At 43.2% G+C, this 23,984-nt stretch overlaps 1 protein-coding gene across 1 annotated transcript in view; it reads left to right on the top strand.

Moving 5' to 3' along the window:
- Positions 1-8,738: 8,738 nt before the first annotated feature.
- LOC115377872 (glutamate receptor ionotropic, NMDA 2C-like) overlaps positions 8,739-23,984 on the top strand; it is a 40,388-nt gene continuing 25,142 nt past the window's right edge. Inside the window, exons 1-6 of the mRNA XM_030077938.1 lie at positions 8,739-9,077; positions 10,031-10,111; positions 18,623-18,688; positions 18,814-19,002; positions 19,400-19,740; positions 21,654-21,768. Coding sequence (XP_029933798.1) covers positions 8,739-9,077; positions 10,031-10,111; positions 18,623-18,688; positions 18,814-19,002; positions 19,400-19,740; positions 21,654-21,768 — 1,131 coding nt within the window. The remainder of the gene's footprint in view (positions 9,078-10,030; positions 10,112-18,622; positions 18,689-18,813; positions 19,003-19,399; positions 19,741-21,653; positions 21,769-23,984) is intronic.

The following is a 23,984-nucleotide window of genomic DNA, read 5'->3' as shown; positions in this document are numbered from 1 at the left end:
TTTTCCACACACACACACACACACTCCCTCTCACACTCTCTTCCCTGTCACTTTGTCTCATCCACCGTCTGCGAGCCCTTGTGCGATGACAGAGTTTTTCTACAAGAGAGAAAAAGAGAGAGAGAGAGAGTCAGGGAGTGCAGGTAGAGAGGGGAGAGATAACAAGAGGGACTGGGACAGAGAGGAGAGAGTATACATGAGTGGATTAGCGCAGTCACAGTTTCAGTTTTCATAAGTAAAGTGCTTCCTCGAGAGAAAAGCTCCCATCCGCCGCGGCGGCTGACAGAAACGGAGCAGCCAGCTGTTACTATAACGGGAATTTCTAAAAGAGGACAAATTAGCATGTTTCACTGTCGATTCTCAGGTTGGGGGGAAAGGGAGGAGGAGGACTGCTCTGTGTATGTGTGTGTGTGCTCTCTCTGTGTATGTGTGTGTGCGTGTGTGTGTGTGTGTGCGTGCAGTACCTCCACGCCTGCACGCACGCTCAATTGAGCTCAATGTGACTCGTTTACTTGCGGGTTATCGGCGTCACCGTGGTTATGTTTTTCAGCGCGGTATCAGTTCTCTGGTAATGTTCATTGATTTGGCCCATAAGCTGAATGGAGCCGCTCTCATATGTCTCCATTACCGAGAGCAGCTTTCTGAGGTTAGGAAGTGACGGATGCCTCAGCGATATCAATACACATATCATGTTGCTGTATCATGTAGCTACCCTGGGATTTTTTTTTTTTTTTTAAGTTGCAAGTTCACACACTGCAGAAATAGTCTCATATTCAGTGCTAAAATGCTGTTTTTCTCACATAAATCAACCTGGGAAGCTGGGATGAGATAATCCCACTTGTCTCCAGTGCAGTTTCACTTTTCTCAGGATTTTTTTTATTTATTTGTTTATTTTTTAATTGAGGAACAAGTATGAATTTGTTGAAACAAGGCAGAATAAGGCAGATCAGACGATGAGTATCAAGAACATGACACTCGAGTCAAGAAAATTCTGGAAACAAGTGGGATTAGGCTCTCCAATCCAAATGGTACATTTTTTCCCCCACTTGCTTTAAGAAAAACAAGAGAAAAAAGTGAAAATGAGGCTAAATAAGTTGTTAAGATGGAGATTTTATTCTACAGTGGGGCTGTGTGCATGTGTGTGTGTGTGTGTCAGTTTTAAGCAGGTGTGGCAGCAGATTGAGTGTCACTGGGATTTTGATTACTGTACAGTTGAGTGACATGGGGCCAACTCGATCTGTGAGTGTGTCCCCCCCCTCGGCGTCACTCATCCCAGCCGATACGTCCGGCCTGTAACGATTTACTGTAAAGCTGTCAAGTCTTTATGTGTGAGACCCACAGAGAGCCGGGGTTGCCATGTACAGGCTGAGGAAAGCAGCAGTTAAAGCCGTAATTATGATAAACGACATGCCAGAAACTCTGTGATATGTTTCATAATAAGCTCAGGGGTTATACATGGCACGCTCATTTATTCATATTGTGTGTGTAATTTGTATGCGTGAGGGTTTATGGGCTCTAAGCATGTGTGTCGCTCTCGGTGTGTATGTGCGCGGGAATATGTTGGAGTGTGTGAGTGCACGCATGTGTGGGCTTGGGTTTGTATGATGGACTTATGGGAGCATGTGCAGCACCCACAAATCAACCTGCCTCCTTCAAGTCATCCATGATTAGGGAGAAAGATGGAGGGATGGAGGGATGGAGGAGAGGCAGGGGGGAGTTCAGCTGGCTGACAGTGACAAAGTGGCGGCGTTTACACCGTCATATCTGTAGCTTTAAATGACTGTTTTTAAAATAACTCAAGAGCCATGGTGATGAAGACACTTTATTGGCGATGGCCTCTAAATTCCACTTTGTTATCTGGAATACTTAAACATAATGTAAGTGAAGGCAAGTTTATTTACATGCACAATTCATACACAAGTGCAATCCACTGCTTACTCTAGAAAAATGGGATACAATAAATACATTTGTGATGCATTTAATAAATCCTACAGTATGACTGAAGAAGATGTAATAAAGGAATATATAGTGCAGTCAACAGTAGATTAACATTAGGTAAAATGCTAATTATAAAAAGTGGGGGACTAAAAGAGAAGGGTATGAAATTATTGAGTTTCATAAAAGGCAATGGCAAATGCACTTAAAAGCCCTCAAAGTTGGGGTGTGTGTCAGTCAGATCCTCTGGGCGACTGTGTGTGGCATACTAAGTGAAAGCTGCTCTGGCGGGCTTTGTTTGCACCACAATTAGCAGGTCCTTGTCCCATGTAATGTCATTTGGATTCTGAAACGTGCGCGTAAGCATGGCAAAGGCCTTGGCGCTGTTCATTCGGTGCATTCGGTCATGAATATCAACCAGGAGTTTCCGGTATCCGTTACATGACCACCATCAGGACATTCAGTATTCAGCACAGTCACTTAAAAATTACATTCCTATACATATAAACGACATTCTCAGTTACATTTGGAGGGAAGTGTTTTTTTCTGCAGATCCTGTTTGCTTCTGGTGTATCACTAATACTTTTCTAATCAACATATCTGGTTCCCATGCAACTAAACTGCATTCTCAAATGAGACACACTGGGATTTCTGGTGTTTATAGTGTTTCAGTGTCACATGGTTAGGGTTAGGCACCAAAACCAACTTGGCTGATTGTTGTTACACTGTTGCTTCACTTGGGACGCAAACACAGGTCTGCTGATCAGTGGGGTCATGCCCATTCAAACTGAGGGGCCACGTACCCCCTCAAATTTTATTGAAGTGTCACTTTTTTCCCGCAAAAAACAAAATGTTATCAGACAATTCAGCTGCAATTGCAACACAGACAGATAAGTTATTTTCTTTTTTTCCAAATTATTTCACTTTCCAAATTATTTTGCTTCTGTTGTATTATATGTAAACATGCTTAATACTTGGGGGCTGTGTTTTTTTTGTGAATGCCCCATCCAAAGTTGGCTGCACATGCCCCTGCTGTGCTGATTGATAGTGATAGTAATAGTGATTTTTATTTTTGAAACAGGGACAAGGTACAGAAGACATCAACCCAAAAGGGAGAGATGCACTGTACAAGGCTATAGCCCTAAAGCTAATTTCCACCCAATTTCCACCCACCCAATTGGCCCATCCACCGCTTCCACCTTCCTCCTAACACGGACTTCACGTCACAAACAAACATCAGCGGCAACAAAAACACCTTTTCCCTCAAAACATAATTGAGAATCCAGTTTAGTTGTATGACAACACAATTTTTAGGAGACAGGTTTGCAGTATAAGGGCTACAAAATAAAGAGATTGAATTTCCACATTTGTGAAACTGGTCATTTAAGTGTGAGGTCTGCAGAACAAGTGACAGCAGAATACAGATGTTTCCTCCAGCTGTTAGAAAGATGTGCCGATGCTGAGTAGAGGAAAATAGTAATTACCTTAATTCTGGTTGACAGCAATTCAAATTGTTCAGTCACATCAGTTTAGAAGGCACAGTGAAAATGGGGTTCATGACAGACAACTTGGCGGTGATATTCATCCCATCAACTAGGCCGTAATAATAATACTAATACTACTACTACTACTACTACTACTACTACTACTACTAATAATAATAATAATAAACTTTATTTGAATAGCACTTTTCATACAAGAAATGCAGCTCAAAGTGCTTTCCAGTAAAGAAACTAAGCGTGCATCTGATAAAAATAGATATAAAAACAGGATTAGAATGCCATAAGAAGAACGTGGTGAAGGGACTCCAGCACAACCCAGCCAAGTAATTAAATCAATGAATGCTCCCTACTGTATATACCTCAGGGGGGTATCGTAAATTAGCACAGGACAGGCTTGAACATTAGCATATTAGATGAACATTTGGTCCAACATTTGGTCCAACAGGTTTTCCCATGATGTACATGATTCAGCTGATCATTTTGGAACATTTTGAGCACAATAATGAATCACATCACTGCTGCACTTGTTTTCCACGCCTTTAGAGGAAATGCTTGGAAAAGTCACGTTTTCCCTCTGGTTTTAGCCTCTCTGAAGGTGCGGCCTGATAAAGAGCCAGGAGTTGGTGCTAATAGATGCTTTTCCAGCTCGACTTCATAGTTTACACTGCAATGCCTCCTGCAGTATTAATGGAGGACAGCTGGATGGAGGGTGTACCAGCAGATCCCCGTACCTATTACATAGATTTTTCCTGCGGTTTATTTTCTTTTTTTTTCCATGCCTATTTCACTCCAATCATTTGCCGCTACCATCACACAGTAATCCCACTCTCCATTTCCTTCCCTTCTCTACCTTTTCTTTACGATGCCTATCAGTACAGTTGAATGCTACATTTTTCATTAATGGTGTGCTGGACTATTCAGAGTATGCAGCAGGTGTGTGTGTGTGTGAGTGTGTGTGTGTGTTCGTGTCTGTGCTGACGCAGGTACGGCCCTCCCTGGGGTTTCATTGAGGGGAGGAGAGCCTTTATCCCTCACTACAGAGACTTGCACGCTCCATCTGGAGATCTTCATGAAGATAGAAACCCAGTGTGTGTGTGTGCGCGCGCGCATGTATATGGTGACTCACTTGGTGTGTGCACGTGAATATAATTTTGAAAAACAAGCGTGCAAACATAAGAGAATTTAAGGATAGCCTTATTGCGTCATTGTTGATAATCTGACGGCTGATATTTTCCTACTGCTTTCCAAATCTGGCTGCTATCTCTGCTTTTATTCCATTAGTGTTTTTAGGTCTGTTAAATAGTACATAGTTAGCCTATTGCTGTGTGTGTGTGTGTGTGTGTGTGTGTGTGTGTGGGGCTGTGTATGTGTGTGTGTGTGTGTGTGTGTGTTTGTGCTCGTGGGTTCATTGTAGTCCATCTTCTGTATTCATGTTCTTTCTTTTGTAATTGCTCTCTGTTATATTGCTGCTAATCTGGAGCAGATACACCCACTGCATCCACTGCACACGCGCATGCACACACACACACACACACACACACACACACACACACACACACACACACAGACTGCTAATCTGAGCCTCCATTACGCTGCCTTTTGCCAGAGATTACAATGTTAACTGGACACCAGGCACTCTGCTCTCCAGTCATTTAATCTTCCCAGTCAGCATTGTGACTCACTCTCACTTCTTCTCTCTTTCTCTGTCTGTCTCTACACTCCACAGCTCCTCCAGTCGCTCCTCCGCTTTGTTCCTCAGCTCTGTGTCTTATTTTAAGGTGACTTGTGCTGCGGCTGACATGTCACCATATTAAGTGACAGTTATTGTGGAAGTCTCCCATCATGCTGTACATCTCGCCCGCTGCTCCTCCTGCATTAATATTGCAACGATCACTGTGATCGCTGAGAATTTGAATTCTTAACACTTCCAGTAAAACGATACTCCTCAGTCTCCATTTTAACAAGCTGTTTAGTCTCATAGTTAGCGTTGAAACCTCGTTTTTCTTCCTCCTTCTGTCTTCTGCCATGGGTTGAAGTAATCCCACTTGTTTCCAATGAAACTGGTTTCCAGAAGTCTCTTGAATCAAACGTTTTCTTTATATTAGAACTGCAGCATTAGAACTCAATAATCAGTTTGTTGCCAATTATTAAATTAATCGCAATCTATTTTGGTAATTGATTAATCGTTTTTTAAGTAATAGTAGTAGTTTTTAAGCAAATTTCCCAATTTTCTGATTCCAGCCTCTCAAATGTGATTATTTTCTCTTTTCTTTAATTCTCAGTGACAGCAAAACTAAATATTTTTGGACTGTTGGTTGGGACAAAGCAAGATATTTGAATACACCACCTTGGGCTGACATTGTATTGACCAAACAGCTGACTGATTAATTGGGAGCATAATCAACAGACTAATCAGTAATGAAAATAATCATTAGTTGCATCTCTGCGAGGTCCTAGTGGGCTGATCTGCTGCCTTCTGCTTTGTTTCCACATGTTCATACTTGATCCCAGGAAAAAAAAAAAAAAAAAAAAAAAAAAAAACGTGAAACAAGTGAAACTGCCCCAGAAACAAGTGGGATTATCTCACCACACTGGCCGCTTTTTCACTTGTTTAATGAAATAAAAGATTTTAACACTGAACATGAGACTAAATGACTTGTTAAGATGGATATTTGTAGTGGTAGTAGACTGTTAAACATTCCTTGTTTTTTCTGGTGGCTTGAAAAGTGAGCGGTATGTGAATTTTGAAAATATTTCCTATAACAAAATCTTCTAAATACTGGTGATTTGATGGACTTACTATCTTTGCACACATTCACAGCTCACACACTTGGCAAATCTATTCCAGATTATGAATCCATAATGATCCACTGGATATCATAAAGTCCAAAAACAACACCTCTTAACCTTCAGGGTACCAAGGAGGCCACATATCTCCAAAACATGAATACCTCAAGACTCCACTTCTGGTGAGTTTCATGTTTTAACTCCAATTTAAGGATTAAATTGTTGTCTATGAGTTCGGAGTTCAGACTTTTTGTAATCCTTTGGAAAATCTTAAAAATCCATGATGGTCAACCTGAACACAGGGCTGTTTCTCTAAGGTGTGTTTTAGTTTGTGACATACGAGGTTTTCATCCGGCAGCAATGATTTGTTAATCTAACATCGTAAATCCCAGCATGCAATAGCAGTGAAATGGACGGGATAATAGACACGAGGGTCAGCGAGCGAATGCACCAAACCCCACTGCATACAGATGATATTGTTCAATATTTATCTGATCCATAATCCAGAGGGTAAGCTTATATCACCAGTCAAGGATTTCTGTCTGACAACATGGGCAAACAGAATTATTTACTGCACAATCAATCTTTTCATAAGGGAAAATTCACAGCGGCCACAGCGGAAATCTGAAATATAATACCATCAGCTTTGAAAAAAACAGCTCAGAGATCACTATACGCTTTGAATAAAATGCTTGAATAGTTAGAAAAAAGCATGAAATACATAATCAAACCTATTTAATGTACACAAACAAATACATACAAAGAGTAATCCTTCAAAGGCAATGCTATCACCTCCCTTTCATTTTAGCTCTGGCCCTAAATTGACCTTTATTGTGATGTATTATCTATCATCAACATGTAAAACAGGGATGGATTGTCTTTCATGGATTCAACTGTGTTTCTACTGCTATAGGCACTTCAAGCCCAGGAGCTTATAACCTTATTAAGATGAATGATTGATATGCCGGGAGCATGAACAGCGAAACGGGGTAGGACACATTCAATCCAGCCTTACTTTGAAAGTTGCTTTGATCCAAAGCTAGGAGGTGCTGGTAATTATCAAGATGTCTCTGATGACCACAGATGAGATGGAGATCAACCAACCGACACTCCAGGAACCGCATATCAACTAAGTGTGTCTATGTGTGTGTGTGTGTGTGTGTGTGTGTGTGTGTGCAAAGAACATATTTTGCCATAGGAAAGACCACCTGTCCTTATCAGAGGTTCAAAGGTATCGATTCAGTATTCACAAAAAGAAGGAAAGATGTTCAGACATCAAATGGTGGTTTGATCTGGGCAATTGCTGGAGACATCGTTGCTGTCGGTTATATCTCCAAAACATCACCTGTCTGGGAACCGAAGAAAATGGCTCTGTTTTCAGACTGGCCATCTTGCATTTCTGGCATTATCCAAAAAACCCACCATTATCAAGAAAATGACACCTGATTAAAAAAAAAATGGAAATATGTTGATAAATATTGGAAACAAGCGGGATTATCTCATCTCACTGGCAGATTTTTTCACCTTGTTTGAGGAAAAACAAGATTTTAATACTGAGTATGAGACCAAAATGACCCGTCAAGGCGGATGTTTCTGCAATGTTGGCTAATAATCCTGTTACATTGAAATCATAAGACTCACCAATAACTGGAGTTAATAGGTTTTAATTGAACAGTGGAATACATGTTTACTCTTCAATTATTTTTAATAAGCAAAGCAATTTCTGATTTTGTTATGTTGCCTCTCTCATGTTATTTGTATGATGAAGCTTAAGACACATTTACACATTAATGGGCAATTAAGACTATTTTGTCCTATGGAATAGTTATAAGGGTTTGTGGGTTTCAGGGCCTATGAGTTCCCTGAAATGTACTGAGCAGCAATTAGTGCTCTGCTTTTCTCACTGTATTGATTAATGTGGAGAGGCTGGTGCCATCACACCATGTGGAGAGAAATAGTTTAATCGCAGCAATGAAGGTCGATGACCTGTGTTACCGTTTTTGGCATTCCGCTAGTGCTGTGTGTGTGTGTGTGTGAGAGAGAAAGAGAGAGAGAGAGGGAGAGGGAGAGAGAGAGAGAGGGTGTGTGTCGCTGAGGCAGTAGTGTGTCGAGATGAAGAGGTGATTACAGTCATGACACAGGGGGCTGGATTATGGGGGATTACATACACGCGCACATATACACAGTCTTGTACACACGCATGGATGCCTACGCACGTGGACACACACACACACACACACACACACACAGAGTATTCCTCATGAGACAAGATTCTAAATGCAGGGCTAATACTGTCATACAAAAGGGTCAGAGAGAGAGACAGAGGCAGACAGGGAGAGAGAGAGAAATATGCAATGGATATGTACTGACGGATTATGAGGCATTATGTCAAAAATATCATACAAGTAAAGCAGCTTGCATGTTTGACTGTTGCTCTCTTTCCTTCCCCCTGCTCTCTCTCTCTCTCTCTCGATTCCTTCTCCTCTTCCTCTTTCCAGGCATTAGGGTGCCAACATGGCCGTTCCTCGGGGGCAGCCTCCTCTCCTTCTCCTCCTCCTCCTCCTCCTCTTCTTCTTCTCCTCCCCGCTGCCTCTGTGGGCCCGGCCGCTCGTCATCCACCCGTCCATCAACGTGGCGGTGGTGTTCAGCGGCTCCAGCTACCAGAACGAGGTCAGAGGTCGCCTCAGCGGGGAGAACTTCGCCGACCTGCCTGTGGTGGTCAACCCAGTCACGGTGCTGGTCAATGACACCAACCCCCGCGACCTGCTGACGCGCCTCTGCGATACCATGGCAACGGAGCGGCTGCACGGCGTGGTGTTCGAGGATGATGTGGGCTCGGGGGCTGACGCTCAGGTGAAGCCACCCAGGAGAATAATGTGTGAATTTCGGCTTTGCGGATAATAAAATTAAATATCGTTTGCAGGGTCATGCTGCTCAATCACTCACATCAGTGTCTCTTAAAGCTGCAAAAGGCTCGATTTTTATGTAAAAATACATCCGTCTTATCAGCTTATGTCACAGAGTGGGGCTGCAACAGAGACAAGCGTCCCATCCTCCCAATTTGAGATGCCATCCATTTGTCCTGTTTACCCAAATTAAATTCTGGTTCAAGCAAGGTGTCTGGCAGGAAATCCCTTCCCCAGTGTTGTAAGTGGAGAAACAAAATTTAAAGGTGCACCAAGGGTCAATTTAGGTGAGACTCAACTCGACATTCACTTGATCCACTGATAAATTGCCTGTTTATTCCACTTTTTTTTTTTTTTTCAGTCGTGTCTAAAAGGTCCCTACTTAAAGAAATCCGTGGCAGTTTTGCGCAGTGCACCTTTAAAGGAAAGTCTCAAGCAAGCGCTCTGTTCAAAGAAAGTTGCACTCGTTAGTGAGGGCTTAACTTCTTAACCACATTCATCCCCGCCAGTCGCTATGAAGAAAGTTAGGCCTGACAAGTTTAGGTGATTTTATGTGATTTCTGGCGCTGAATTCAAACGGTTACCTTTTACTGTCATTTGATGCTGTCAACATGCATGACAACATCAGCAGAGGCACTGAAGTCCCTACATGACAAATACCAGACCTTTTGCTCATTTTTCCAAAATCACCATGGCAGTCACTGAAGTGCCAAAATTTATTCTAACTTTGGATCCTGGCTTGACAACCGGATCAGAAATTGTGTCTTTTCTTGGGCCTTGTTGGATTTGTTACCAAATGCCCCGATGGCGAAGTTAAAAATTCATCCTGGTGCAGTATTTCCCCACTTCCTTTATGCGACTTGCAAATTTTTCTCTCCTCAGGTGGCAGAAGTGGCTCAGATCCTAGACTTCCTCTCCACTCAGACAGCTCTGCCCATCGTGGGGATCAGCGGCGGCTCGGCGGTGGTCATACCACACAAGGTACAGTCCAGCCTACAAAACCTAACCATCACCTCAAGCTTTGACTCATCACTGTCTTGGTGGAAGAGTAATCTCCCTTCTCCCTTCTCACTGTGCCGGCTTGATGCATCTAAAAACTGCATTTTACCCCGCGGTGCTGCAATTATGACATTATAACGAGCAATACCAAAAATGAATAGGTTACCTGTTAACAGCCGTAACACCAACCCCGACAGCAGCAGTACCATCCCTTCACACCATCCTCTCAACCACACCAGCGTCACTCAGCATAAAACTACTTAAGTAGGTCAGAGTTGTCATACCTACTCCAGCAAGCAACGTGCTGCATACAAATATTTGGATATGAGTAATATAGGCGGGTGAATATCAGCGATGACTGCAGCCATCGACCCTCATTTGTAATCCCTGGCTGTGAGAATCTGAATTCGGCTAAGGGAAACTTTCTGAGGAGAGACAAGTGCTACAGGCGATCTATGGCTCAATCAATCATCCCCCGCACACTTGAGGAGCAGCAGGTTTTCCCTGCTATGATTTAGGCTGTATCTCATTGATGAATGGAGACGGAGAGCGCTTGGCTGTTTAGTTAGATTCTAACGAGGTGATTGATGAAAACAGGCGGACTCTTCATGCCTCCTTTTGGGTGACTCCCTCCGTCTCGTCCTTCTCTCGCCGTCTTTCCTTCCTCCCTTTACTCACCTAAACGCCATCATCAACACCTCACATTTATAGAAACAGCTCTCTCTTTCTCCAACACACACACACAGCCAAATGGGCACATTCCCACATCGAGGCACCAGCAGCATCCACACCAAGTTGAAGAGTGTTTGTGAGTGGCGGATCACACCCTCAGGCCGGATTTGTAAATCATAGCCTGCATTTAACAGCTGCCTGTTAATCAGTGGTATCTGTGGATGCCACGTCATAGCACGGTATTAAACTAAAGGAGTTGTAGCTGCAGGGGAGTGATTGATTTGCAGTATTGTGATGGAAGAATGGGAAAGGCAGAGAGAGAGAGAGAGAGAGAAGGAGAGAGAACTAGACGAAGAAGAGGAGAGAGGAGAAAGATACTTAGATGAAGCTTGGCTGACAGCAGCCTGAAGGCAGTGTTTGACTGTTAACTTCCAGCAGATAAGTCTCCCTTCCTCCTTTTTTCATATATAGCGAAGTAGTCATTCTGTTCTGATTTCCTGCCTTTCCTCACTCCTCTCTCTGCTATTTCTTTTCTATTTCTGCTTTTTGATCCATCTCACTGTCATCTACTGGCCCCTTTTTTATTATTATTATATTTGGAGTCTCTCTCGCTCTCTCTCCACTTTCCACCTTGTCTCCTTTTTCTCAGAATATTGTGATCCCGCCGCTCTATATTTCCCTTACTCTCTCTTTGCCTCCTCTTTCGCCATCCCCTGGCCTTCTCTGTGTCACATTTGAATTTGGTTTTTGAGCCTTGTTGTATGCCGGCTGAATCCATTAAGGCTATGGCTAGGAGGAAGAGACCCGTGCTGCTCTCTCTCTCTGTGGCCCGGTGTGCTCTCGCTGAGCCCCAGGACCTCATTAAACTGTTAATTAGACCCTTCAGGAGGGCGAAACTCCCCACAGCACCTCGCGCTCACCCGCTAAACTCCAACCATTCACTCGCTTCCTTTCTCTCCTTCTCCATTTTCCACCTTCCACTTCCTTATTTGCAGACTTCCTATTCCCTTCCACTCTTTCCTGCGCGGCGCACCTTAAAATGGCAAGGAGTGAGCTCATATTTACACCCAGATGTGCTTTTGTTACTCTTCTCACGCAGCTCTTCCACTGTGGCGAGTTAAGTCGTATCCAAAAATAGCGGGAGCAAAGTTTGTCAGTTATCAACAGTCTCTGGTTTGAAATTGGCGAACCCGATCACGGCTGCGACGATCTGAGTTATTTAACCTCGCCGCTTGATGGAGGAAAGAGTCGTTGAGCCTAATAAAGACAGGCGTGCAGATGGGATGTTGTCTATTGCGTCTACCGACCGTTTGTCTTGCAAAGTGCTGAGTGACAGTTCTCTATATAGCTCAAAGAGTAAAGCAGTCTGCCTGTTGAAGGCCTCATTCAGCTCTCCTCCTCCCCTTTCTCTCTTTCCATCTCTTCCTCTTGCTTATAGACTCTTTTGTTGTCAGCGAAGGGAAAAAAAAGCTTGCCCTAGGTGTCTGTCACAATGGGACAGGTGGATTGGACAGAGAAAAACATATGTATGTGTGCGTGTTTCTATTAGGGGATAAAAGAGCTCAATAGTGCTTGATTATCAATAGCCTGATGATGATGAGTATCTTTGATGGCGGGTTTAAAAAGAAGCAGCAACCGCCTGGTTAGACCCTATTTATGGTTCCTGTCTCAGTGATCTCTCCACGGCAAACAACAAGGAAGGAGGGAACGAGACAAAGATGAAAAGGCTGAAGGGAGGAGAGGAAGTGTGTCTTTTGTCAGATGGCACATACAGTATATCAAGCAAATGAGAAACGGAGGAAATGAGAGAGAGCGGGCGGAGGGGGGGAAAGAAGGAGAAGAGGGCGAGAAAGATGGAAAAAAAAAAAAACCTCTTCAGTAAAGCCTGCGAGAATAAGAGAAAAACATTGCGACGTGTCTCTCGGAGGAGTTGGAAATCAGAGGTTGAGTGTGCTTTTTGTGCGATTGTATGTGTGTGTGTGTGTGTGTGTGTGCAAGAGTGTGGCTGGCTGGCTATGACTCATTGCAGTGTGCTGGATGATCATTAGAGGGTGCTGCATCCAGATGTCGAGTCATGGGACCGCTGGAGTAGGAGACAACAGGGAGGAAGTGGAAGAGGAGTGTGTGAGGGAGGAAGGAGGAGGGAGGACACCTTGCCCAAGAGGCGACAACAAACACTGACAGGATGGGGAGGAAGAGGGGAGGAGTAAATGAGGGGTGGTGGGGGAGGCATCTGCCCCAGGAGGAGAAGTCAGCACCATCCACTTCTCCACGAGGGCTCTGGTGAAATAAATTATTAGTGAATGAGGAGCTTTAGAAACAATAACAAAACTGTGGAGTTTATTTGGTGCATTGTTCTGCTGTGTGAAAAACCAGCATCCAGGCGGCGATGACATTATCATCGATGCTGTTGGTGCATGTTGGCGTTAAAAACCAACATGATGTTGAGCAAAGAGCACTGAAATTACATTTAACACTTCTTTAGGAATAGATTTGTCTTTTGTTGTCATGGCTGGTGTTCTAGTGCTGAGAACCTGCACAAAGTCTAAAGTCATGGTGTTTGACATTGCTGTTTGTTGTTTTACTACTCAAATAAAGAAAAAAATTGAATCTATATTTGTTTATGGAACTTTGATTGAAGAATTTTTTCAAAGGCGGCACAGCCAAGTTGGTAATTCAGGATCAAGGCAGCGAAATTAAAGGCCCAAGATGATTAAAATCTTGACTAAACAATGCAAAGGCACCTTTGTGTGGTTGTCTGTATATGCATAAAAGTGCCTGTTGAGAATGGGTTCGATTGATTTTTGAGGTAATCAAAACTAACGGGAAAATGAGGGTGCATTGCTGAATTTGAGAATTTCAGTAGATAATGTTATTTATTGCAGTTTGAAGCTGTCAGTGGCAGATGATTTTTGAGCGCCCCGATCCTGACAGCAGTCTAAGGTCAGACTGTTCTTTGTGATGTTGGACCAGCGTGATGCGGCGAGCCAGACCTCTCTCTCTCTCCATGGATCAGACTGTAGTTTATATTTGGATTTGGTTCTGTGGCCAGACTGACCTGCTTTCTCTGTTTCTCTCACTGTCCTTCTGTACATCTAGCCCTCCCTCTTTCTCTCTCTCTCTCTGTCTCTCTCTCTCTCTGTCTGCCTCTCTCTTGCTGTGTCTCCCTATTCGGCCTCATGGTCCAGAAACCGCGCTCAGAATTCCATAACCAGGTCACCAGAAGCCCAGAGCCGCCACTCAGTATTCCCCCTGGAATCTGGTTTCTAGCGTTGGGAATGAAGCCCTTCCAGATTCCATGTTAATGACCAGACGAGGCCACCACAAAGCTTCACAGCATGGCCTATTTCAATAAGGTAGCCATTCAAACTGCCAATGGTGTGGCACTGAGAATAGTGGAGAAAAACTGTATTCTACGTTCCATTGATTGTTTTTTTTTTTTTTTTTTTTTTTTTTTTTTTTTTTGCCTGGGAGTCATGAATAAGTGATTGGCTTTACTCACAATTTTAAAAAGTGTAAGTGCTTAATAAGCTATCCAGGGGGCTGGAATGGCAGGAAACTTCCCTCAAGGAACGAAAGTCTCTAGGCTAACCACTTACCTACCTGCATAATACCAGAAGCATCCGTGTTTTGTCATGATGGAGCTATGTGCATCACCGGTTTGTGACTACACTATGATGATGATTATCCTCCACTACTAAAGACCAGGAATGGGCCAATAGAGACAGTTTTCTCAGCCAAATTTGGACTGAATGGTGGATTTTGACTCCGGGGTGCAACATTTTGAGTATTAAACTGATTGGCGCATCAACAGCGCAATAAGCTTCACGCTCAGTATTTTCACACTCAATATCATGGACACGGCTGGATCCGATTTAATGAACCTTTGGAGAATGATGCATTTTTACATTGTTACCCAGTAGGCTATCCATAAAATGCGACATTGGCCCGCCACAACCCAAAAAGGCCCCGGGCTTCAAGCAGCAATGCCTCAGACAGCACAGATCACACACACAGGGCCACTTTCTCCAATCGTCGGGGACGTCACTGTCACTGTTGTCTTATCATCCATTGAAACAAACCCTGTTGACGTGTCAGGCCTACATTTTCCATCGATAAAAACAGCATTATTTAAAGGGATTGTCTGAGGTTTTAAGATAAAGTGTTTCCATGTGAGTGTGTTGAGCTCGGCGGGAGTGTTGCAGCAGGTTGGCCGTATAGCCCGCCCGTCGTTAATGTGCAACTCACACGCACAGGCTCCCAACGTAACCAACCACAGCGCTCTCTGCAATCATGTAATACAGATTAAGCCCTCCTCCTCCCGATCCTCCCGGTCCTTGTATTGAAAACACTGAGAGGGTTATAAACGGAAACATCTGGTTCAGGATGTTCTTAGGACTGTGCTCATGCATGTGTGTGCATCGCTGCATCCGTTTCTGTATCCACCTCACTGCGTCAACACACCGGTCAGGAGTGTGAGATGAGGCTGAGATGGACGTGGCAGCAAGCATATGTGCCAATTTCATGAGACGGGGAAGAGTGGATGATGACGTCCATGACTTGAAATATGTCATCGTGTATTGGAGTGTGTGAGCAGGCAGGCGTGTGTATGTGTGTGTGTGTGTGTGTGTGTGTGTGTGTGACCTGCTTACAGTTTGACCTGTGCCAGTCTTTCTGCTGAGGGGAGGCGCCTAGTCCTTCCCAGGGGAGGAGAGGAGTGTGTGAGCAGCCCACCATGTCCACCATCTTCCTGTCACATTACCATACGCTCCTGCAGCAGTAGGACGGCTAATTATGTCTGTGTGTGACAGCCACACTGCCAGAGTGGTGAGAACGAGACAGTTGGGGTGTGTATGAGTGTATTTGTGTGTGTGGACAGGGGAGACAGGGAGAAAAATGGAAGCGGTGTGAGGAGAGACAAAGAGAGTGAGGGACAGCCATAGGTAATGTTTAGTAGTCTTGTTTTGGTTTGATTGTAAGAGGGAATATGGGTCCGCTTCCAACTGTGCCTTTGTCTGTTCATGAGTTGAATATCTGAGATACTACAAATTGGATTTGACAAAACTTGAGGCAATGATGTAACTCATCACCATGTTGTGGCATTTGCAAAATTACACTGATTAGCCCAAGGGTGGGGGCGCATTATTTGTTTAGTGAATAGCTCAGATGCATGTAAAATTGTCAAAATGATGCATCCCATTTTCAGAACTGTGCTGGTTGAAAACAAAGTCAAAACAAGGGCACATATTTGCTCAGAGGTGGGCTGCACCTAATGTTTGACGTTGCCTTGTTTAACCTTTCCTCCCTCCACACAGCAAAAAATCGCAACTTTTCGTTCCATGCTCAGTGTTAAAATCTTGTTTTTCTTCAAAGAAGTGAAAAGATCAGACGCTGGGATGAGATAATCCCACTTGTTTCCAGTTCAGTTTCACTTGTTTCAGTTTTTTCCCCCTGGGAACAAGAATAAATGTGTTGAAACAAGGCAGAAGAAGGCAGATCAGCCCACTAGTATCAAGACAATGACATCTGATTCAAGAAATTTCTGGAGATTAGTTGATTATCATTGGAAGCATGTGGGATTTTTTTCACTTGTTTTAAGAAAAACAAGATTTTTTAACAGAATATGAGACTAAATGACTTCAGGTGGAGGTTTTGTTTTGTTTTTTTTTGTTTTTTTTTACAATGCATACCGATTCTTATTTATTCAGTGGCAGCGTGGCACAGTTGTGAGCTGCTGTTTTGTTGCTATTCTGGTGTTTAGTGCAGCCAGTGGTCTAGTGGAGTTTCAGCCTCTGGGAGCGATGCTCAAACAGCCCCAGACAGAGATAAAGCTGGTAAAGTGAGTGCTGGAGAGAGAGTCTGGCTGTGATACTGCTGTGGTATTCCTGTGGTTCACACGTCCCTGGGGCTTTGCTGAGTCTCTGAGCTGCAGGAGAGCGAGGAGGAACAGGAAGCAGAGATGACAGTTGTCAACTCTCAGACAAAAACAGACTGAGACGATCTGAGACCTGGTCCCATATGGCACTTGACAGTTTAACACTAGTCTCTCATCTACACTCTCTCTCTCTCTCTCTCTCTCTCTCTCTCTCGCTCTCTCTTTCTCACTCCTCTATGCATCACTGAGGATTTCTCCATCTCCATACATGTGACTGGAAGATTGCTGCTCTTTATCCCCGGGGGAAAGTGTGTGTCAGGTGACTCCACTGAGAGTTTAGGGGCTCTTAACCCCAAACTGCAGCAGTGATCATCAGTATAAGACAGTGGCTGTGCCGGGCAGCTCTGGTGTGAATCTACTTGATGCATCTGTGTAAAAGTGAAACAGGGCCTCATCAAAAAAGAGCATGTGGGCTCATTTCACTTCCCCCTGGATAAATAAATATATATTTTTAAAAAAAATTCCTCCTTTGATACCTGCTGATGTGTTCCGCTCCTTCAGGTCTATATCCGGCCCCTCTCACACTTTACTCCATTTCCCTTCCTCTTCTCATCACTCATAGCCTACTTTATCTGATCCAGAATGTTATTTGAAGGATGCAGGTTCAGTGAGCTCAAATAGCTTTCCATCTCATGTGTCAAAGCACACGCACAGGTATGCAAATGCCTGCACCCACCCACCCACACACACACACACACATAAATACACTCATACAAGCCCACAAATGCATCATCAATTCTGGGTCTAACCAGCTTCAGGCCCGCTTTCCTGACAGAAAGAGACCAGCAGGACTGAGCGTTTGGAGTTCACGGCGCGACTGAATATGGACCACCAAAGCATCACCGTGAGATGTGAATGCCTATAAAAGTTGCAACATGAATATTCATGTCAGCCGATTGCTGTGACATGTCACTCTACATCTGCATCTTCATTACTATAGGGTGCCGGTGCGTCTTCGACAGCTGCATCTCTATCGCTCTCAATCAAAGCTGGCTTTAGAGCTTCATGGATAATAAAACTTTGTGATGTCAAACCTGCTGTCAGAAATGTCAAAAAACGCTACGCCATGTGTTTTGTCACTGAGGGCATTTATAGACTTTTCATGACCTTTTGTAAGTCGTCTGGGCTTTTTATGAGGGTTTGATGGCATTTCATAAAAGCAGATGCATGTGCCTGTTAGAGAACATTGTCTAAGCATCTTTCTGTGTCCTTTCTTTTCCAATCTCTCATTTGAGTTCAGATCAGATCAATGGGCGTTACTGTCATAACACTGTGTGCCAAAGCAACCTTTAATAGTGAGGGTTATGTAAGAAACTATTAACTACATAACAATAACAAATATTGACAAAACACAGAATAAGTACCCAAATACTGATGGTGTTTCTCACTAATATAAGCTGAGTAGCTGTAACAATGTTAAAGGTGCTGGTAAAATGAAAAATGACAAGTGATATGACAAATAAGACATATGAATGTATTTATCAGGTTAGCAGAGGTCCAATCGTTTTTCCCATTTGTGGTGACACTCAGGAACATGCTTTTTAATGGCAGCCACACACTGATAATCGCCTGTTGCAGGAAAACTTTGCTGTTTTTCACATTTTCATTCAAACACGGCTCTTTATAAGTCAAGCGAGTTTCCTGACCCATTCAAAATCCATGTTTTTCATAAATTTGAGTTTGTCAATTCAAAAATAAGGCTGTGCCTCTTAAATTTTGACAGCGCCAATAAACATGCACAGGCAGCAGGTTGGCATAGTGAGTAGACAGACTGCTGCTGTTCTGCAGTTCACCCCATGACAGAATTTCCCTGGCGTGAATCAATAAATCATCATGTTACTTACATTTTGTCTGACAGCAGTAAGTGACACTCTTTTTCTTCCTAGGATGAGGGATCCACCTTCCTGCAGATGGGAGCTTCTCTAGAGCAGCAGATAGTCTGCATGTTCAAGGTACAGAAATGTTGTGTGCTGATATCTTCACTATCACAATCAAATAACTAAATAAGTCAATTGCATACTTACTATCATCTTTACTTTCTTTTTTTTTTTTTTTTGGAAATATGCCTGTGTTCCAGCTTATGGAGGAGTATGACTGGGGCGAGTTTGTGGTGATCACCAGCTTTTTGCCAGGATACGACACCTTTGTGGATATAGTTCACTCCTATACAGACACTTCCTACTTCCAGTGGAACTTACAGGACGTCCTGTCTCTGGAAATGTCTGTTGGGGCCAGTGATGTGAGGACCAAACGCATGCTGCAGCAGGTGGGACGAGGCATGCCACCCAAATAACTGGACTTTGTAAATAGTTATTCCAGTGTTGCTGATGTTAGTACTGTAGCACGTCAAAAATTAAAGGGGTGTTCTGGTGGCTCAAAGTGTAGAGCATGTACCACATAATACTAAGGTCGAGCCACAGTGGCCTGGGTTTGAATCGGGCCAAGACCCTTTACTGCATGCCATCCCCTTCCTCTGCCCTGTCTTTCCTGCCTCTTTCCACTGTGGCTGTCTAATAATAATAATATTTTTAGCAAAAAAAGGGAGTATGATTAAGAAAAACAAATCCTGTGTGATCACTACGTCAGTGCCACTGTTCTTTCTGTGTCTGCCATGCTGCTGGCTGATGTGCTCTGGTTGTAAACAGGGTGCTGTCTCTCTGCAGGTGGACTCCCAGGTCCTGCTGGCCTACTGCTCCCATGAGGAGGCGCAGTACTTGTTCCGGCAGGCGAGCGAGGTGGGCCTCCTGGGACCGGGATACATCTGGATCCTGCCCAGCCTGGCTGTGGGCAACCCAGACGGCCCGCCACCTGTCAGCTTCCCCATTGGTGTAATTGGCGTAATAACAGACCACTGGAGGAAGAGCCTGAGGCAGAGGGTGAGGGAGGGCGTCGCCATCGTGGCCAAAGGGGCCGAGAGCTTCAAGAAGTACCACGGTTTTGTTCCCGAGGGACACAGTGACTGCAACACGCTGGCCAAACACTCCGACAACAACACCTTCTTCAGGTGAGAGGGAGCATGTTTTGTGGTGTGTAGATGTGGAAATACACACAAGTAAACTTACAGAGGTACAACTGTGTGAGTCTTTGTCTTTGTGTGATTTCCTATAGATTTCCTATAAAATCTATAGGAAATCAATAGAATGAATTGCTCTGACTTTGGCCTGAATCGATATGAAATACTCAAAACATTCACATATCTAACAGAATACTATGAATTACAACTTTTTTGACAATATATATATATATATATATATATATATATATATTTGGATAAATAATGTGTGAGCAGTTCAGATTTTTTTCACATTTCAGAAGGAAAACGACAGTCTTACATCATTGCGTGTGTTTATTAAATGGATATAAATTATTGGGTAAAGGTGCCGAATCAAATGGCGGCATAGACAGCTTTAAAAGACTCACACACACAAAGACATTTGCAGAAACTTTTCACATGAGCTTGCCAGCAAAAGTCAGGATGAACCTCAAAAATGCTGTTTTGGAGGCAGTCAGCTGGAGGCAGAATAAAATACATCAATGTTTTTAGCGTCCCTAAGTTCTCCCATAAATGAAATGGAAGCTTGTATAAAAATATTTTACTGCAAAATTGGGTAAATTGGTCCATATTTCCATACATACTCTTAACAAACAGAGGTGAACAACAAAGCCAATCTGTACGGGACTGCTTGACTATAAACTCATGTGGATTCATTGCAGAAGGTCAGAGAGCTCTCAGACTTCACATACCAGTAGTCAGTCAGTGTATCTCTACACTCAAAATAAAGTAGATGTGAATAGCATGATGTATGTTGGAAACTAGTCTCAAAAACACAGATTTAAAGTAGGTGAGTTTTATGACAAATGCAGTTTTATACTTTTCAATAAATCTTCCATAGTTTGTTGGGTAGGTGTGATTGTGCTGAATCTGAAAATCATCCAAAAAAGTCTGAGTTGGCTACAGTCTGTGTCATTTATTATGTTGATAGGAAAGAGAAAATTGCAACACACTAGAAGTATTGTTGTTGAAAGGATATATCAGCACATTTGTTGTATCCAGAATATATGGCCTAATGCAGTTCTTCTTTAACTTTGGTATGTGTGCCACCAGTGCCAGCCCCTGGGGTATACCAGGTGAAATTTGTTGTCTTTTTATTATTCTATTTTTATTTTTATTTAGTCATTTTGTAATTAATGCAGCAGCCCAGACCTAATGTATGAATGCCCACCTGTGTCCGAGATTCAAAGATAAGAAAAAAATAAACAAACAAAAAGAAACAAGCAAAACAGGCAGCATATTCATCTTTTGAACCATAGTCAAATAAATGTATTTTTGAAGATTTCTGACTAACCAATACAAATTCACAAAAAACTACCAGGCTTTACAACATTTCAAAACCATACAGATCATCCCTAGAAAGTACAAATTGTAATTGTAATTGTAATTTACATATCCATTTCATATATGGGAGACGTCGGGATGCTAAAACAACAACATACAACACTGTTGTATTTTGTTCTACTGTCGAAACTGGTGTCCCAGCCTATTAATCACCCGTGTCTTCCATGTGGTCCGAAACGTAAATCGACCTGGATTCATTATCCAGAGCTCGGTCTGTCGTGGCTGAACCTCCTAGCAGAGAGAGACGAGTCTCAGTGGGCGCATCCTGCCCTCCACCAATCAGCTACCTCCATCATCACCTAATGAGCTTCTTCCATTCTCCCACGTTAGATCAAGCCCTCCCTGGGGAGCTTTAGGTTTAATTAAGAGGTGCTCATTGTAGGTGGGTGTGCATGCGTTTGTCTGTATGCGCGCGTGCATGTGTGTGTACCTGAGTATGCAAATGAATGTGCGCTTGCAAGCAGGATCTAAAAAGTTTCTTGATTGTATATAATTTACTTTTGCTGTGTGTGGGTTCGCAGGCACATGCTGAATGTGACGTGGAACAAGAAGGACCTGTCCTTCAACAACCAAGGCTTCCTCACCAACCCGTCCATGGTCATCATCGCTCTGGACCGAGACAGGCTCTGGGACAAGGTACCACCTCCACAGTCTCAGCACCTGCAAGTCATACAAAAGATAGTAATCTACACGTTACTCTACAAAAACGTCATATTATGTAATCTAAATACATTAATCCAATACTGTACATCCATTCATACATTCAAGCACATAGTCATAGGTATTTATAGCATTTATTATGGTTACAGGTGTGCAGAGGGGGATGCATTGTAACAGTGATTTCCTGAAGAAAACAGTAAAAAATTCTTATTTGTGAGGAGTGTTTTACAAGGAACCTTATTCCTCTTATGCTAAAGGGATAAAGGGGAAATCCACCGCAAAGTGTCACTGGTGAAGTACATTGAATTTCTGGGTCTGTTGTGTTGTTTGCCTTTATAGTGGTAACTGGCAATGTGTAGATAACTTTGAGATATTTCCGGTGCAGATGCAGTAGACTTTGGTATCAGGGTAATTTTCAGCTATCTGAAACATCAACAATAGAATCAAAGAGGAAGGTCTACTGATGTTCAATAAACCATTCGTGGTGAAATCCTTTGAATAGGAGCCACGGATATCAATTTTTTCACTCAAAGTAGCCACAATAGACCAGAATGCAATGGTGCCGCAAGAGATGTTGAATGTTGTGTAATGGATGCTGCTCCTGATTTTTCTTGATGGGAAACTATTGCTCTCTTGCTCTTTTTCTGCTGTATAAACCCAGCAGCTAGATTCAACAGATTCACAACTTTTTTTCTTTATTGAAAGACATTTATTATTAACAGGCCAAGGTAAAATAGGTTAATTTTAGTTTTCTTTAGTGTTCTTCTTGGTTGCTGTGAGTGTTTAGATCAGGTGGTGTTTGTTTTCTATAAACTGTGGGTCCTTTGTGACCTTTAAGACTCCCCTCCACTCAAACATGTGTTTTTCTTACATCTATGTCCCCTTAAATGTCTGACCTTGATTCTACTGACTTGTATCTGTGCAGAGCGTGTCACTGGAGAGGTGATTTCACACTCCTCCGTTGAAGGTGGAGGTGTCTGTGCACACTCCTAAAATCTGCGGTTCAGACTCACCCCGGGCCAGCTAGATTTGCTACGTCACAAATGCTGATAGCTGAGGGCAAGATTTAGAGTTACTTTTAAGCCGTTTTACAGCACAAACGGATGTTTTTTTTTTCATGGAGAAAACTTCAAAATATATAATATTGATGAACAGAAATGATTTTTAGGGGCTTAATAAATGGCTTGAGGGGGACTTTAACAGTGATTAAGCGTTTCAAATGAACTTGTAGAAAAAATTAGATGAGCAAGTGCAGTGCAGATTTGCTTAGTCAGATATGGTCTCAAACCGGGAATCGAACTGGGGGAAGTCTTTTGAGAAAGGTGCTGCTGTTGCTTTCCAAGAATGATGGAAAACAACATGAGCTAGGCGGGTGTTGGCATGAGAGTTGCGTCGCACCATCGACAATGAAATGGAAAGATTTCAGCTTTTATCTGCAAATTGCAACACCAAATCTCAAAGTAAAGTTCATGGTCAGGAAGTTGGGCGAATTGTTGCATGATAGTCAGTGAATCACACTTCTACATTACCTCATTTAAATTATTTAACTGAACAAGTGCTGCCTTGTGACCTGGGATCTCACCTGCATCCACCTCCTCAGCAACAACACACACACATTTTCTATCTGCCATTGTTGGGTGGGAGCACCGAGCGCGCTCTCAGGAGGGTTCGGCTTGTTGACACCGCGCCCGACTGCACACTCAACTGCTCTCGTCAACTCTCCAAGCAAGTCGGAAATAATTGCGAACGTGATCATTAACTTGCAGGAGGAGCGGATGCGGAAAGTTGAGGGAAAGCGGGCGCACCAAAAAAAGCAACGCCGCATCACTTTATCACAAAATAACTCCTGGAATGAATTGAACATATTGCAGATGGATGTAAGAGTGGCCAGGGGCGGATGTTAACTTTAGAAATGGGCTGTAGGGGGGAGTTAGGGCTGCTGGTCAAGGCTTAAATCAGGGTGAGAGGTGAGGAAGAAAATGTGTGAGCGTATGTGCTTCCTGTTGAGGTGGTATCCTCTCTTCAACTCTGCCTCTTCCTCGCTGCATCTTGCCCTTTTCTCTCACCAATACACACACACACACACACATACACATTTCCCAAGGGTGTATTGAAAAGTGAGACTAAACAGAGTCCAGAGTGTAATCTCACAGCTACAGTTGAACTCATTTATTCCTGCCCTGGAAAGACCA

Source organism: Myripristis murdjan, chromosome 19, assembly GCF_902150065.1.
Source record: "Myripristis murdjan chromosome 19, fMyrMur1.1, whole genome shotgun sequence".
Classification (NCBI taxonomy): Eukaryota; Metazoa; Chordata; class Actinopteri; order Holocentriformes; family Holocentridae; genus Myripristis; species Myripristis murdjan.
Note: the sequence above shows the minus strand (reverse complement) of the source record. Positions and strands in the feature narration are given on the sequence as shown.